Raw genomic sequence first — 15,864 nt, forward strand, 5'->3', positions numbered from 1 at the left:
CTGTCACACGCACACACTGTCACACGTACCCACTGTCACACGTACCCACTGTCACACGTACACACTGTCACACGTACCCACTGTCACACGTACACACTGTCACACGTACCCACTGTCACACGTACCCACTGTCACACGTACCCACTGTCACACGTACACACTGTCACACGCACACACTGTCACACGTACACACACACGCGTATGTTGAGCAATCTAAGGCCTATACAGTCCACTCCTTGTGTCTTGCCATCCCAAAAGTAGTTGACTAGGGTTGGATTCTGTGAATAACCAAGGATTTAGGCTGAATCGATTGAGTGAGGGAAGGAGCGTCCTCCCTCGAGGGGTTCAGCAAAAGCCAGATAAGCAGTTCCAAACCTCTCTGCCAATACCAGCAAATTGTCCGTATCCCTTTCCACACTCAGACCACTCCCAGAGAGTCCTAGCAAAATAATTGCTTGAGAAATTGCCCTTTGCTAAAAAGCTATTTTGGTTTCTTTTTTACAATTTTAATTGAAAACAATCACACTAAGGCACCTAATTGTTACCCAGAAATGATTTGATATTGAGATAAAAATGGCTGCATTGGACGTTTAACTCTGTAGGAAAACACTCCCCCCCCCCCCCCATACTCCACAACTCATTGGACGTTTAACTCTGTAGGAAAACACTCCCCCCCCCCCCCCCCCCCATACTCCACAACTCATTGGACGTTTAACTCTGTAGGAAAACACCCCCCCCCCCCCCATACTCCACAACTCATTGGACGTTTAACTCTGTAGGAAAACACCCCCCCATACTCCACAACTCATTGGATGTGTAACTCTGTAGGAAAACACCCCCCCCCCCCCCCCCCCCATACTCCACAACTCATTGGACGTTTAACTCTGTAGGAAACCCCCCCCCCCCCCCCCATACTCCACAACTCATTGGACGTTTAACTCTGTAGGAAAACACTCCCCCCCATACTCCACAACTCATTGGACGTTTAACTCTGTAGGAAAACACAACCCCCCCCCATACTCCACAACTCATTGGACGTTTAACTCTGTAGGAAAACACAACCCCCCCCATACTCCACAAATCAACAACAATATTCTAATAAGATCAGAATGAATGCACCATTATCAAACAGTTGTGATGATAACCTCATGGAATATGGGTGTTCTTCAATGGATGTGCTTTATTCATCCATTACATGACTGACATGAAGGCTCTAAAACCACCAACGCTTTATCAGAATATTTTCTGTACTCTATGTTGAGAAATATACAGCCAACAATACAGTCCACTACTACTGACACTACTGCCATCCCAAAGTGTAGGTGACTAGGGTCGGATTCTGTGAATACCCATGGATAGAAGGTTGGAGGGATGGATGGATTGAGTGAGGGAAGGAGCATCCTCTTATCCTCCCTCAAGAGGGGTCCAGCGACAGCCAGATAAGCGGCTTTCTGCAAAATGACAGAATGAGACAAAGATGAAAGAAAGTAACTAGTCCCAGGTGAATACTTGGTTTAGGCCACAATCGTATCAGCCTGAACTGAATAGAGAGGATTCTCCAGAAGCAGATTTTACTTCCTGGAAGTAGGGTCCCTCTGTGATTTTTTTAAACAATTGGGGATGGTGTTGTTATAATGGGAAAAATAGAGAGATTATGAGGAGAGAGGGAAAGAGGGCGAGAGAAGAGAACACACATTTCTGTCCTGTCAAGCAAACAAATGGGCCTGAACATCGGTGTGTAACTCATGACCATCACCGCATCGTCATCACATTAGCCCTATTCAATTACACTGCAACTCGATGCTCCCTGAAATCAGTTAACTACTGCTAAACCATGAAGTGCACTTTTCATAGACAGTCCATGTTTTACCTCGACCCACATTTTGTTTAGGTGTGGTTAGGCACTTATGGTAATGAGATGAAGGGACTAGTCTTCCCCAAGGTGTTTGGGTTGGGGAGATGCTATATACATTATTTTAATTGGATAGAGGCAGATAAGTCACTGTGCAGTGTTGTTAAGTCAGGAGGGGTAAAGTTAGAAGTGGCATGTGATTGTATGTGTCACAAATGGCACCCTATTCCCGATAGAGTGCACTACTTTTGACAAGAGCCATAGGGCTCATTTGCGATGCATCTGTTGTGTTTGCTGGGTTGCCAGATTCTGGGTAGAGATATGAAGGCTGTTTGGGTTGTAGTGAAACCTGCTGTTTGAGAGAGAGTATTAAGATTCTCTGACCTGAGGGTGACCCCTTGGCACCAGGCTGTAGAGGTACACACACACAGATCGTCACTGTCAGACCACGCCTGCCGTTTGTCAGGAAACACACCCTGGAGAGATTTCTCTGTGTCAAACCCCTTGCTCCTCTCTAATCAAGACCAGGGCGCCTCCTCACCCCATCATTACCACCGCACGCCCCTAACATACACACCCCGCCTGCACAGGCCCTGGAAAATGGTATGGTAGGATGGTGCCGACAGACACTGCAGCTCTGCTTCTAGCTACAAAGCAACTTTGCAGTATTTTTTTTATTGTGTGTTATTTCTTACATTATTATATTAGCATTTTTTTGTGTTATAACATACAACCGGAAATAACTTTTGGATATCAGAGCGGCGGTAACTCACCAGCATTACGACCAGGAATGCTACATTCCCAAATTGGATCCCCAGGGCAATTGAACTTATCCCAAAGGCTGCTCCAAGACGCTGCCAGTGGAGAAGAGGTATTCGGAGTGGACTTCTCCTACTCAGGAGGCAGGTACACCATCCACTGCCTACGAGTATATTACTCGCTAATGTTCAGTCTCTGGATAGTAAAGTAGACGAGCTCAGGGCGAGGATCTCCTTCCAGAGAGACATCAGGGTCTGTAACATACTTTGTTTCACGGAGTCATGGCTCTGTCGGGATATACTGTCCCCGTCCGTACAGCAAGCTGGGTTCTCAGTTCATCACTCAGATAGGAATAAAGAACTCTCCGGGAAGAAGAAAGGCAGGGGTGTATGTTTCATGACTAACTACACTTAATGTGATTGTGATACCATATAGAAACTCAACTCCTTTTGTTTGTCCGACCTAGAATACCTCAATCAGATGCCAACCGTATTACCTTCCAAGAGAATTCTCTTCGGTTATAGTCACATTTGTGTATATTCCCCCTCAAGCTGATACCATGATGTCCCTCAAGGCACAACACCACTGGACTTTATGCCACATATCCTGAGGATGCATTTATTGTGATGATGATGCGGTGATGGTCAAAAAAATATTACTAGAAAATATTCATATTCATGAAATGAATTCATGAAATATAGTGAAATATAGTGAAACACAGCTTAGCCTTTTGTTAATCACCCTGTCATCTCAGATTTTGAAATTATGCTTTACAGCCAAAGCAAGACAAGCGTTTGTGTAAGTTTATTGATAGCCTAGCATAGCATTATGTCCAGCTAGCAGCAGGAAGCTTGGTCACGAAAATCAGAAAAGCAATCAAATGAACCGTTTACCTTTGAAGATCTTTGGATGTTTTCACTGACGAGACTCCCAGTTAGACAGCAAATGTTCCTTTTGTTCCATAAAGATGATTTTTATACCAAAAATTCCTCAGTTTATTTGTCACTTTATGTTGAGAAATCCACCGGAAATAGAGGTCACGACAACGCCGGGGAAAAAATCTAATTATATCCATAATATCGACAGAAACATGGCTAACATTTTTTATAATCAATCCTCAAGGTGTTTTTCAAACATCTATTCGATAATATATAAACCGGGACCATTGGCTTTCCAGTAGGAGTGAGAGGAAAAATGACTACCTCTGTCTTTTACGCAAGAATCACTCTGAGAGCCCTCAGCTGTCCACTTACACAATGTAGTTGTTTACGCTCATTCTTCAACATAAAGGCGCGAAACTACGTCACAATGCTGTAGACACCTTAGGGAATACGTAGAATCTGGTTGATATCCCTTTCAGTGGCCAATAGGGGTGCATAGGAAGACAACGGTTTCAAAACATGAGTCACTTCCTGATTGGATTTTTCTTAGGCTTTCGCCTGCAATATCAGTTCTGTTATACTCACAGACAATATTTTGACAGTATTGGAAACGTTAGAGTTTTCTATCCTAAGCTGTCAATTATATGCATATTCTAGCAACTGGTCCTGACAAATAGGCGATTTACTTTGGGAACGTTATTTTTCCAAAAATGAAAATAGTGCCCCCTAGTTTCAAGAGGTTAAGGATCATATCACCTCTACCTTACCTGACACCCTAGACCCACTTCAATTTGCATATATACCGCCCCAATAGATCCACAGATGATGCAATCGCCTGCTCACTGCCCTATCCCATCTGGACAAGAGGAATAACTACGTCAGAATGCTGTTCATTGACTATAGCTCAGCCTTCAACACCATAGTACCCTCCAAGCTCATCCTTAAGCTCCAGGCCCTGGGTCTGAACCCAGCCCTGTGCAACTGGGTCCTGGACTTCCTGACGGGCCGCCCCCAGGTGGTGAAGGTAGGAAACAACTTCACCGATCCTCAACAAAGGGGCCCCACAACAAAGGGGCCCCACAAGGGTGCATGCTCAGCCCCCTCCTGTACTCCCTGTTCACCCATGACTGCGTGGCCACGCACGCCTTTAACTCAATCAAGTTTGCAGACGACACAATAGTAGTTGGTCTGATTACCAACAATGACGAGACAGCCAACAGGGAGGAGAGGAGGGCCCTGGCGGAGTGATGCCAGGAAAATAACCTCTCCCTCAATGTAAACAAAACGAAGGAGCTGATGGTGGACTTCAGGAAACAGCAGAGGGAGTACGCCCCATCTACATCCACGTGACCGTAGTGGAGAAGGTGGAAAAACAGCTATCTCAAGGCCATTAGACTGTTAAATAGACATCACTAGCCGGGACCGCCCACCTACTCAACCCTGCATCTTAGCCTCTATAGCCCTATATACATAGACCTGGAATCAATGGCCACTTTAATAATGGAACACTCGTCACTTTAATCATGTTTACGTACTACTTTACTCATCTCATATGTATATACTGTATTATATTCTGCTGTATTGTAGTTAATGCCACTCCGACATTGCTCGTCCTAATATTTATATATTTCTTTATTCCATTATTTTACTTTTAGATGTGTGTATTGTTAGTTACTACTGCACTGTTGGAGCTAGGAACACAAGCATTTCACTACACCCGTAAAAACATCTGCTAAATATGTATATGTGACCAATACAATTTGATTTGATTTGAAAGGAGAAAACAGAGCGGTGTTGTCCCCCAGCAAGGCCACATTCATTTCCCTTTTCATGTAAGCCTCCTGCGTCTCTCTCTCTTGTGTTCAGTGGTCAGAGCATTCAAAACACCAGCAGAACAGACCTTCAAACCAGAACCACAGTCCCCATAAGGCAGGGTGGCCTCCAGGTTAGCCCGGTTACTGTGCCCGGCGGTGCCATGATAGATGAAGAATATCTGGACCCAGTCAATGTCTTGGAATCCAAAGAGAATATTATTTACCAAAAACTGCTGTAAAAAATATATATATTTTATTGTGTTGATAAGATGGCGGCCATTCGGATCCAGGAATAAACAACCAATGTTGCCATATTGTTTTGCGCTATACACCAGAGGCCCAGCCTGCATCATACCAGGCATCTCGTACTTTGATCCTGATGTTCTTTTATATGTCATTTGGTGTGTGTGTGTGTGTGTGTGTGTGTGTGTGTGTGTGTGTGTGTGTGTGTGTGTGTGTGTGTGTGTGTGTGTGTGTGTGTGTGTGTGTGTGTGTGTGTGTGTGTGTGTGTGTGTGTGTGTCCTCTCGATAGCCAATCTGTCCCCTCTCAGGTGCCCTCATAACTGTGTGCACGCCACTTAATCAGACGAGCCAGCATAATCCGTTTTTAAATCACTGATGAAGGATTTTGAGGCTGATTCCCTGACCTGTCAATGATTTTAATTTGCTGTTTTATACTCCTGTGAATTCAATAGATTACTTGTAGTTTTTCATGTTGTCTGTCATTTTTTTGTAATGACTTGGTGCTGCCTATCTTGGCCAGGGAGCTCTTGAAAAAGAGATTTTAATCTCAATGAGCCCTTCCTGGTTAAATAAAGGTTAAATCAAATTCAATAAAAAATAAACTGGAGAAGACACGCAGTCACACACATTACATGGTGCGCTGTGTGTTTACATAATGTGTGTGCAAACACAGACACTTATGTGTGGTACCATCGTTCAGGGTCAAAGCACGTGAACATATGGCACTGGTGTGTTTGGGAACTATACGGTGCAGTCACGTGTACATTGACAGACACACAATATGACATTTTTTCAGGGCCACAATCTGTGCAGCATTTGCAGTATCCCAGTATCAGCCATTTTGATGATGCAGGTTCCAGTTTCAGATTAGAAGGGAGGCAGGCTGAGTCACAGGTCTAATCCCACACACAGAGAGAGAACAGAGAGTTATTATCTGCTGGGATATCTGTGCGGCCTTGTCACTCTCACCGTCCTGGTATGGGGGTTATGTTGTTGGGACAATTATGTCCTATCTCACTTCCATCCTTTGATCTCACTGACTGAACCTACCGCCACGTTTAGACCCTTTTCCTATTGAGCGGTTTGAAGACAAATCATGCTGTCGCCCCTAAAAAGTCCCCCCACCAAGACAGAGAGCATGTGGGTCAGATATGTATACACACTACAGTACAGAGAGGTGTGTGTTTGTCTCAAAGGCTTTGAAGTCTGTCTGACAGTGCCACACACAGTGCAGAGACAGACAGCCTCCTCTGCTATTAAAGGTTTAAGGCTAATCGTGAGCTAGCCATCATTGCCTCTCTGACACTCCTTTAAACTAGCTTTAAACAGGGAGGTGCAAAGTGAAGCCTCTCTGTGTGTGCTTACGTGTGTGTGTGTGTTTACGTGTGCGCGTGTGCTTGCGTGTGTGTGTGCTTACGTGTGCATGTGTGTGTGTGAGTGGGTGTGAGTCTTTGGCCCCAGGCAAGCCCCAGTATTGACAGGATTACTAGTACTCAGCCAACCCAGGAGAGGGGGGGGGAGTAAATCATTTAAAAGCAGCGCCTAGTGTAATGAAAGACAGGGAATCTAGTGAAGAGCAAAGAGAGACCTCCTGGGAGTTAGCTACCTATCACAGGCGTTAATCCTGGGAGTTACAGCTCGATTAACACTTAACAAGTCGCTCACCACTTAACTGCTCTGGCAAGCAGCTCTCCTCTCCATGGCCCTGCCCTGCCTGGCCACCATCACACACACTCTGTCAGACTTGGTCACAGTGCAAGAAGTGTGTGTGTGTGTTTGACTACCACTGATAAAGACATAGCCTCAACCTCAGGTCTGCTGTCTCACATCCCAGCTAGTCACCACGCCAAGACAGCCATGCATTCTGTGCCCCAACTGCTCCAGGTACAAGTTGTCCAGGTCCAACTCAGGGGGTTAGTCTGTATCTTTCTAAGTATACACTTCTGTGTCCTTCACTCCAGTCAAATCCTGATTTACGCAGTGGCATGTTTGTTTTCCAGAAGGCGTTTGTTTTCCCAACACAAATGACCGCCGTCCCTGCGTTACAACCCTCCTTTTACAGCCCTAAGGACTCGTTAGCTTCGCCGCTCTAATGGCACCCCCCTACAGTAAAGCCTAATTGAATTATCTCTATCAGCTAGCCAACCGTTAGCCTCCCGTCATTAGGCTATTTAGCAACCAGGTAGCCCAGAGATGATGGCATGTGGCCGGTAGTTATGCATTGTGTGTGTTTGTGCAAGTCCAGCTGTGTCATCCTGAGCTGCTGCCCTGTTGTAAAGGTGAACACACACACTGATTAAGTCTTTAAGGAAACTAGCGCTGGGAGAGATCAGAAGGGCCTGATTGTCAGTCGGAGTGGCGGTGAACTAACAGCTGGGAGAAAACTAATCCAGCCTGGGATTTAGTTTTACCATGATAAAAAAAAAGATTATATTCGCCCCACCCTCTCTTTCTATTTCTCTCTCTTTCTCTCTCTCCTCTCCCCTCTTTCGTCTCTCTCTACTCTCTCCTCTGTCTCTTCTGTCTCTCTCGCTGAAATGATTGTGAACATCATGTCCTCATGTTTCAGTTGTCCCTAGAAGATTGTCTGTGACAAATAGAAAAATGAGGGATTGAGATAGACACCAACTAAAGCTCCACACTACAGAAGTGGAAGCCCATATCCTGCTGCTCCACACTCACGCTGCCCCTCGGTTCCTACTAACCCCTGAGGAGTGCTGGGGTTATTTGATTAGATTCATAATGATAATGACAGGAGTGGAGGAGTGGGACTGGCTGTCACAGGCTAGAGGATCGAGAGATCACCCCTGATGGAGGGGGGGGGACTGGTGAACTTGACAACTACTACAGTGCAGTCTAAATATATTCAGGCCTGTTTACTTTTTCCACATTTTGTTTACGTTACACTTAACAGCCTAATTTTAAAATTGGTTATGTAAAAAAAAATCAATCTACTCACAATACCCCATAATGACAGTTAAAACAGATTTCAGACATTTTTGCAAAGGTATAAAAAAAAATTAAAAGCAGAAATACCTTATTTACATAAATATTCAGACCCTTTGCTATGAGACTCGAAATTGAACTCAGGTACATCTTGTTTCCACTGATCATCCTTGAGATGTTTATACAACTTGATTTTAGTCCACCTGCGGTAAATTCAATTGATTGGACATGTTTTGGAAAGGCACACACCTGTCTCTATGAGGTCCCACAGTTGACAGTGCATGTCAGAGCAAAAAAGCCATGAGGTCGAAGGAATTGTCAGTAGAGCTCCAAGACAGGATTGTGTAGAGGCACAGATCTGGGGAAGGGTACCAAAACATGTCTGCAGCATTGAAGGTCCCCAAGAACACAGTGGCCGCCATCATTCTTAAATGGAAGAAGTTTGGAACCTTCCAGAAGGACAACAATCTCTGCAGCACTCCACCAATTCTTCTGATCACTCTTCATAACATTCTGGAGTATATGCAAATTGCCATCATACAAACTGAGGCAGCAGACTTTGTGAAAATTAATATTTGTGTCATTCTCAAAACTTTTGGACAGGACTGTTTCCGTGTTGTGGTTAGTGTTTTTGCTCTGTAGTGGTTGACGTGAACCCCAGGCGTGGGTGTGAGAAATGAGTTTGTACCATTAGGAACCTGCCATCATGTTAATTGAGACTAATGGGTTAATAGCTTTGTGAAGGCAGTCTCCATAGAGCATCTGGAGTGCTGTGACAGTGAATTCAGGACACACTTACTCTTACGTTGACACAGACTAACAAGCTCTCACACCTCAATTCCACGCGTTACGTACTCAGCCCATGTAAATAAATGAACTAGCTCACTAAACGTCACACACGGTTCACATACCAGCATAGTGAGGTCTCAGAAAGATGGGCCACTTTTCACAGCAAGGCCGGGGGGTTGTTTAAAACATCAAATCAACAGCTTGGTAACTATAATAACGTCATGTCCCTTTCAAGAGCGCTAGTATGGCACACAGGGCTACTGTTCTCTGTCTCACCCACACACACACCAACACCCCACACACACACCAACACCCCACGCACAGGGCTACTGTTCTCTGTCTCACCCACACACACACCAACACCCCACACACACACACCAACACCCCATGCACAGGGCTACTGTTCTCTGTCTCACCCACACAGGGCTACTGTTCTCTGTCTCACCCAACACACCCACACCCCACACACACACCAACACCCCACACACAGGGCTACTGTTCTCTGTCTCACCCACACACACACCAACACCCCACACACACACACCAACACCCCACACACAGGGCTACTGTTCTCTGTCTCACCCACACACACACCAACACCCCACACCAGGGCTACTGTTCTCTGTATCACCCACACACACACACACACACACACACCAACACCCCACACATAGGGCTACTGTTCTCTGTCTCACCCACTCACACACACACACCAGCACTCCACACACAGGGCTACTGTTCTCTGTCTCACCCACCCACACACACACACACCAACACCCCACACACAGGGCACTGTTCTCTGTCTCACCCACACACACACACACACACCAACACCCCACACACAGGGCTACTGTTCTCTGTCTCACCCACCCACACACACACACACCAACACCCCACACACAGGGCTACTGTTCTCTGTCTCACTCCCCACACACACACCCCACACACACACACCAACACCCCACACACAGGGCACTGTTCTCTGTCTCACCCACACACACACACACACCAACACCCCACACACACACACACACACACACACACACACACACACACACACACACACACACACACACCAACACACACCAACACACACACACACACCAACACCCACACACAGGGCTACTGTTCTCTGTCTCACCCACACACACACCAACACCCCACACTCACACCAACAACCCACACACACACACCAACACCCCACACACACACACCAACACCCCACACACAGGGCTACTGTTCTCTGTCTCACCCACACACACACACCAACACCCCACACACACACACCAACACCCCACACACAGGGCTACTGATCTCTGTATCACCCACACACACACACCAACACCCCACACACACACCAACACCCCACACACAGGGCTACTGATCTCTGTCTCACCCACACACACACACCAACACCCCACACACACACCAACACCCCACACACAGGGCTACTGATCTCTGTATCACCCACACACACACACACCAACACCCCACACACAGGGCTACTGTTCTCTGTCTCACCCACACACATACCAACACCCCACACACACACCAACACCCCACACACAGGGCTACTGTTCTCTGTATCACCCACACACACACACCAACACCCCACACATAGGGCTACTGTTCTCTGTCTCACCCACACACACACCAACACCCCACACCAGGGCTACTGTTCTCTGTATCACCCACACACACCAACACCCCACACATAGGGCTACTGTTCTCTGTCTCACCCACCCACACACACACACCAGCACTCCACACACAGGGATACTGTTCTCTGTTTCACCCACACACACACACCAACACCCCACACATAGGGCTACTGTTCTCTGTCTCACCCACACACACACACCAGCACTCCACACACAGGGCTACTGTTCTCTGTATCACCCACACACACACACCAACACCCCACACATAGGGCTACTGTTCTCTGTCTCACCCACCCACATACCAACACCCCACACCAGGGCTACTGTTCTCTGTCTCACCCACACACACCAACACCCCACACATAGGGGTACTGTTCTCTGTCTCACCCACCCCCACACACACACCAACACCCCACACACAGGGCTACTGTTCTCTGTCTCACCCACACACACACACCAACACCCCACACACAGGGCACTGTTCTCTGTCTCACCCACCCACACACACACACACCAACACCCCACACACAGGGCTACTGTTCTCTGTCTCACCCACACACACACACCAACACCCCACACACAGGGCTACTGTTCTCTGTCTCACCCACACACACACACCAACACCCCACACACAGGCTCTTGGCCATGGCTTTGATAGTGGGCCTGCTGGCAAGGGGGGGTTCCTTTGAGGAATCACACAGCTTTTTTATGAAGTGGTGTTAAAGTTATCAGCGTCTCCTGGCTTGCCCAGGACAGTGTGTGTCTAACAGCAGATAGCCAAGTGGAGACCTGGTCCCTCTTATCTGTGTGTAGAACCAGGCCAGGCAGGGCGGCCCGTGCGGGCTCTCGCCCCAGCATTAAAGCCTGTCAGTGGACCGGAGTGTGGCTGAGGCTGGCCAGGTCTCCATACACCAAGGGCCTAGATAGACACTGAACTTAACTCTGAGATCAAAGGGTCCACTGTCACTGCTACTTCTGATAAAACAGACCCAGTCTGGGCCAGGGGACTGGGTGTCAGTGTAGAGAGAGACTAAGCACCAAACCACAACCACCAGACAAACAAACAATAGCAGCAAGTCTATGGAGGCTCTTTTATGATAAAGATCATTCCAGCATTTTACTGGTGTTTTCTCACTCTAGTTCCTTCTCTGTTTTGCATTTTCCTTTCCTCTGCTCTGTCATGCCTCCTTTTCTATCAGTCATTGTCTTTTTGTACATCTCTTTCTCTCACTCTCTCTCTCGCTCTTTCCGCTCTGTTTATCAGTACAGTGGCTCTTCTTAACTTTCCAGGAAAAAAGGACCTCTCCTCTTCCCTTGTTTGATCTCATCCCTCCATCCAATTCACTGCTGTGTTTTCTAATGATACAATGAAAACCCTGTGGTATCCTAAAAATCACCAGGCTGGCCTAAAGAAACATACACATCTTGTTCATGCCTGTGTGTCTGCATTCCATATTTACTCTGGGGCTGTTAATACCCCACAGAAGAGAGAGTGCCTCTCTGCACGTACACTGTGTTTTCCAACAAGACACCCACCTTGGACTAAACAAACAACAAGGTCTACTTTTCCATTTGCTGGACATAAAGGGATTACTTTGGGGTTTTGAAACCATTGTTATGTCTCCGTGTCCAGTATGAAGGTAGTTTTACCAGACAATGTTAACTAGTGTTAACCCAATGACTGGGCCGCATTCCTAAAATCCCCCAGTATCCCTTTAACCAGGGCCGTAGTCAGTCGTGTCTGCAGCCTTCGTCCCAGCTACTAAATCTCTTGACTTAATTCAGTGTTCATCACATCCTGAAATACAGGGGGAGTGAGGGAATTGGCTAAATTGGGGAGACAGTAATTGTTTGAATCAGTTGTTTTAGTGTCTGGGACCCAGAGATAGATGGAGACAGACACGGAGGCTGGTGATAGGGCTTTCCATTTCAGGGGTAGAGATTTGAAGATAACAGCACATTAGGTGGTGTTTGAGGTCAGGACTCCACTTGACCATCTGTGTGGTTATACATATACTTAACTGACCATGTTTCGGGGTTCTACTGACTAAATAGTTGCGTTTGTTGTTCCAGGGACGTTTGACCGCAGTGTGACCCTGCTGGAGGTGTGTGGAAGCTGGCCAGAGAGCTTTGGCCTGCGTCACATGAGCTCTGTGGAGTCCACCGAGGAGGGGCTGAGAGAGAGGCTGGCAGACGCCATGTCAGAGTCACCATCCAGAGACATAGTGGGCTCGGCTACCGGTCAGTCACAAACATACAAACACACACTAACACAGACACGCGCACACACATATACACACATGCGCATGCGTGCGCACACACAAACGCGTGCACACACACAGACTCATAAATAATTTGTCATCATTAATAATGTTGTGGTGTCAATCTTTCCAACAATTTACTGACCATCTATTCTCTCAAACTGTGAAATGTGATAGTGGTCAACTTCATTTTCTTAACTTTTTGAACTTTCATTTACTATCTTTCAACCGCTACTCTTAATCATGCTTGTTTGGTTTTGCAGCAGCTAGTTTTCAATAGTGTGCGGGTGTATATTTGTGTATGGGCCTGCGTGTGTGTGTGTCAGCCATTCAGACAATCCAAATGTTTAACTCATTTAGGAAGCGGCAGCGCTCTTCCTCTCCTTAAGTGAACAAGAGATCCTTTGATTTTAATGGTGGGAGAGGAGGGCTTTCTCTTAGGGAGAGGAGACTGCCACTGGGAGCTAGAGCAGCAAAGGGTCACAAGGCCCTAATGTGTTTAGCATCGACTACCCCCCCACCCCTCCTCTCATCCCCTTCTCTCTCACCCTTCTCGGTCTCGCTCTGCTCTCATCCGTCTCTCTCTCTATCATCCCTTTCTTTCTCTCGCTCTCGTTGCCCATCTTTTACGACATAATCCTGTTTGGACCTATTCATTTACAGAGGCCCCTGCAGCAGCAATGGCAGTCACATGGAATGGACTCCCTCGCCCCCTCCTCTCACGCCCGCTCTCTCTCTGTCTCTCTCTGTTTCTCTCTGTCCCTCTCTCTCTCTGTCCCTTTCTCTCTCTCTGTCTCTCTCTGTTTCTCTCTGTCCCTCTCTCTCTCTGTCCCTCTCTCTCTCTCTGTCCCTCTATAATTGCTCCTGTCTCTGTGACTCTGCTCGTCATTAGATTAGGGGCCGACTCCCGGACACTTGTAGTCTGCGCTTGTCCATCCATCGCTACGGCCCCCTCTAATGCAACACAAAATTAATTACTGATCACATTACATCCAATCTCCCCCTGTTTTCCTCTGCCTTGGGCCCTCCTATATACATGAACTTAACCCTTTCTTGAGAGAGGGAGACATAGAGGAATGGGCTAAATATTGTCTGGGGGGGGGGGGGGGTCTGGAGCCGAGTCTGAGGGGTACATCAAATGGCCTAAAACCCCAAACAGCAAACAATGCAGGTGTAAAAGCACGGTCTGAGACAAAATAGGAAGAAACCTAGAGAGGAACATCCATTCTGTCTGACATAAATATGAATAAGTCCCAGTCAGGTGGACTGGGGACACACCCTATTTTCTATGTAGTGCACTACTGTTGACCAGAGGCCTATGGGCCCTACTATATAGAATAGATTGCCATTTGGGATGCAGGCTGTCTTTGTGTGACAGTGGCACCAAGCTTCAAGCAGGGAATAACTGGGACGTAATGGAGGCAAATCTAATATGGACCTCTGGTTGATGGCTGACTTTAATGTAGAGAACGTGTACATGTGTGTTCGGTTCATAGAGAGAGAGGCCTTTGATGGGCAGGGCCAGATGGTGTATAGCTTAGAGAGTGTCTCCACGTGCAGGGCCCAGTTTCCCCCATCCTTAGACATACTGTAGGCCCCATTGGCCTAGACCTGAAAGATTCACTCATACACAGATTCTCTCTCTGTCCGGCTTTCGCACACACACAGAGGGACGCGGTATTGGAATGCTGGATGATGGAACAAATCACCCTCTTTGACATTTCCCCCTCAACACACAACTCCACACACACTCAGGCTCACGCTCAGAACAAAGCCTGTAGTCACACAGATTTGTGTTTTCAGGCACAGCCAGAGACCTACTGACGCCACAGCCAGGGGCAGGTGACACAGATAGAGAGAGGGATATAAGGAGGGGGTGGGACAGGAAGCCCCATGCACTGACTCCTAAACATACTCTTCCAGGAATTAGATTTGCGCTAGCAACATAATGTTGCTGATGTGATTTTGCTTAATGGTGCAACCCCAACATGAATTCCATTGGAGCCGTGAAGAGGACCCCTGATTTAGTCAGGTTTAGTATATTCCAGCCCTAGTCTCCTCTCAGCCCATCCCCAGTATAACATAACCCAGTCCAGCCTTTGTCCTCAGCCAGTGTCAGGCCAGTGTTTATGGAGGCCACGTTGAGGATCCAGCCCTGACTTACAGTGGGGCAAAAAAGTATTTAGTCAGCCACCAACTGTGCAAGTTCTCCCACTTAAAAAGATGAGAGAGGCCTGTAATTTTCATCATAGGTACACTTCAACTATGACAGACAAAATGAGGGGAAAAAATCCAGAAAATCACATTGTAGGATTTTTAATGAATTTATTTGCAAATTTTGGTGGAAAATAATTATTTGGTCACCTACAAACAAGCAAGATTTCTGGCTCTCACAGACCTGTAACTTCTTCTTTAAGAGGCTCCTCTGTCCTCCACTCTTTACCTGTATTAATGGCACCTGTATGAACTTGTTATCAGTATAAAAGACACCTGTCCACAACCTCAAACAGTCACACTCCAAACTCCACTATGGCCAAGACCAAAGAGCTGTCAAAGGACAGCAGAAACAAAATTGTAGACCTGCTCCAGGCTGGGAAGACTGAATCTGCAGGTAAGTAGCTTGGTTTGAAGAAATCAACTGTGGGAGCAATTATTAGG

The 15,864-nt window shown here is 46.8% G+C and overlaps 1 protein-coding gene across 5 annotated transcripts in view; it reads left to right on the forward strand.

Moving 5' to 3' along the window:
- Window positions 1-15,864, forward strand: part of LOC123992809 (BCAS3 microtubule associated cell migration factor-like) — a 384,557-nt gene that overhangs the window by 336,787 nt on the left and 31,906 nt on the right. For all 5 annotated transcript variants that reach the window (XM_046294336.1, XM_046294339.1, XM_046294337.1 and 2 more), the window contains one exon: window positions 13,019-13,186. In XM_046294336.1, coding sequence (XP_046150292.1) covers window positions 13,019-13,186 — 168 coding nt within the window. The remainder of the gene's footprint in view (window positions 1-13,018; window positions 13,187-15,864) is intronic.

This window comes from Oncorhynchus gorbuscha, linkage group LG13 (assembly GCF_021184085.1).
Source record: "Oncorhynchus gorbuscha isolate QuinsamMale2020 ecotype Even-year linkage group LG13, OgorEven_v1.0, whole genome shotgun sequence".
Taxonomy (NCBI): Eukaryota; Metazoa; Chordata; class Actinopteri; order Salmoniformes; family Salmonidae; genus Oncorhynchus; species Oncorhynchus gorbuscha.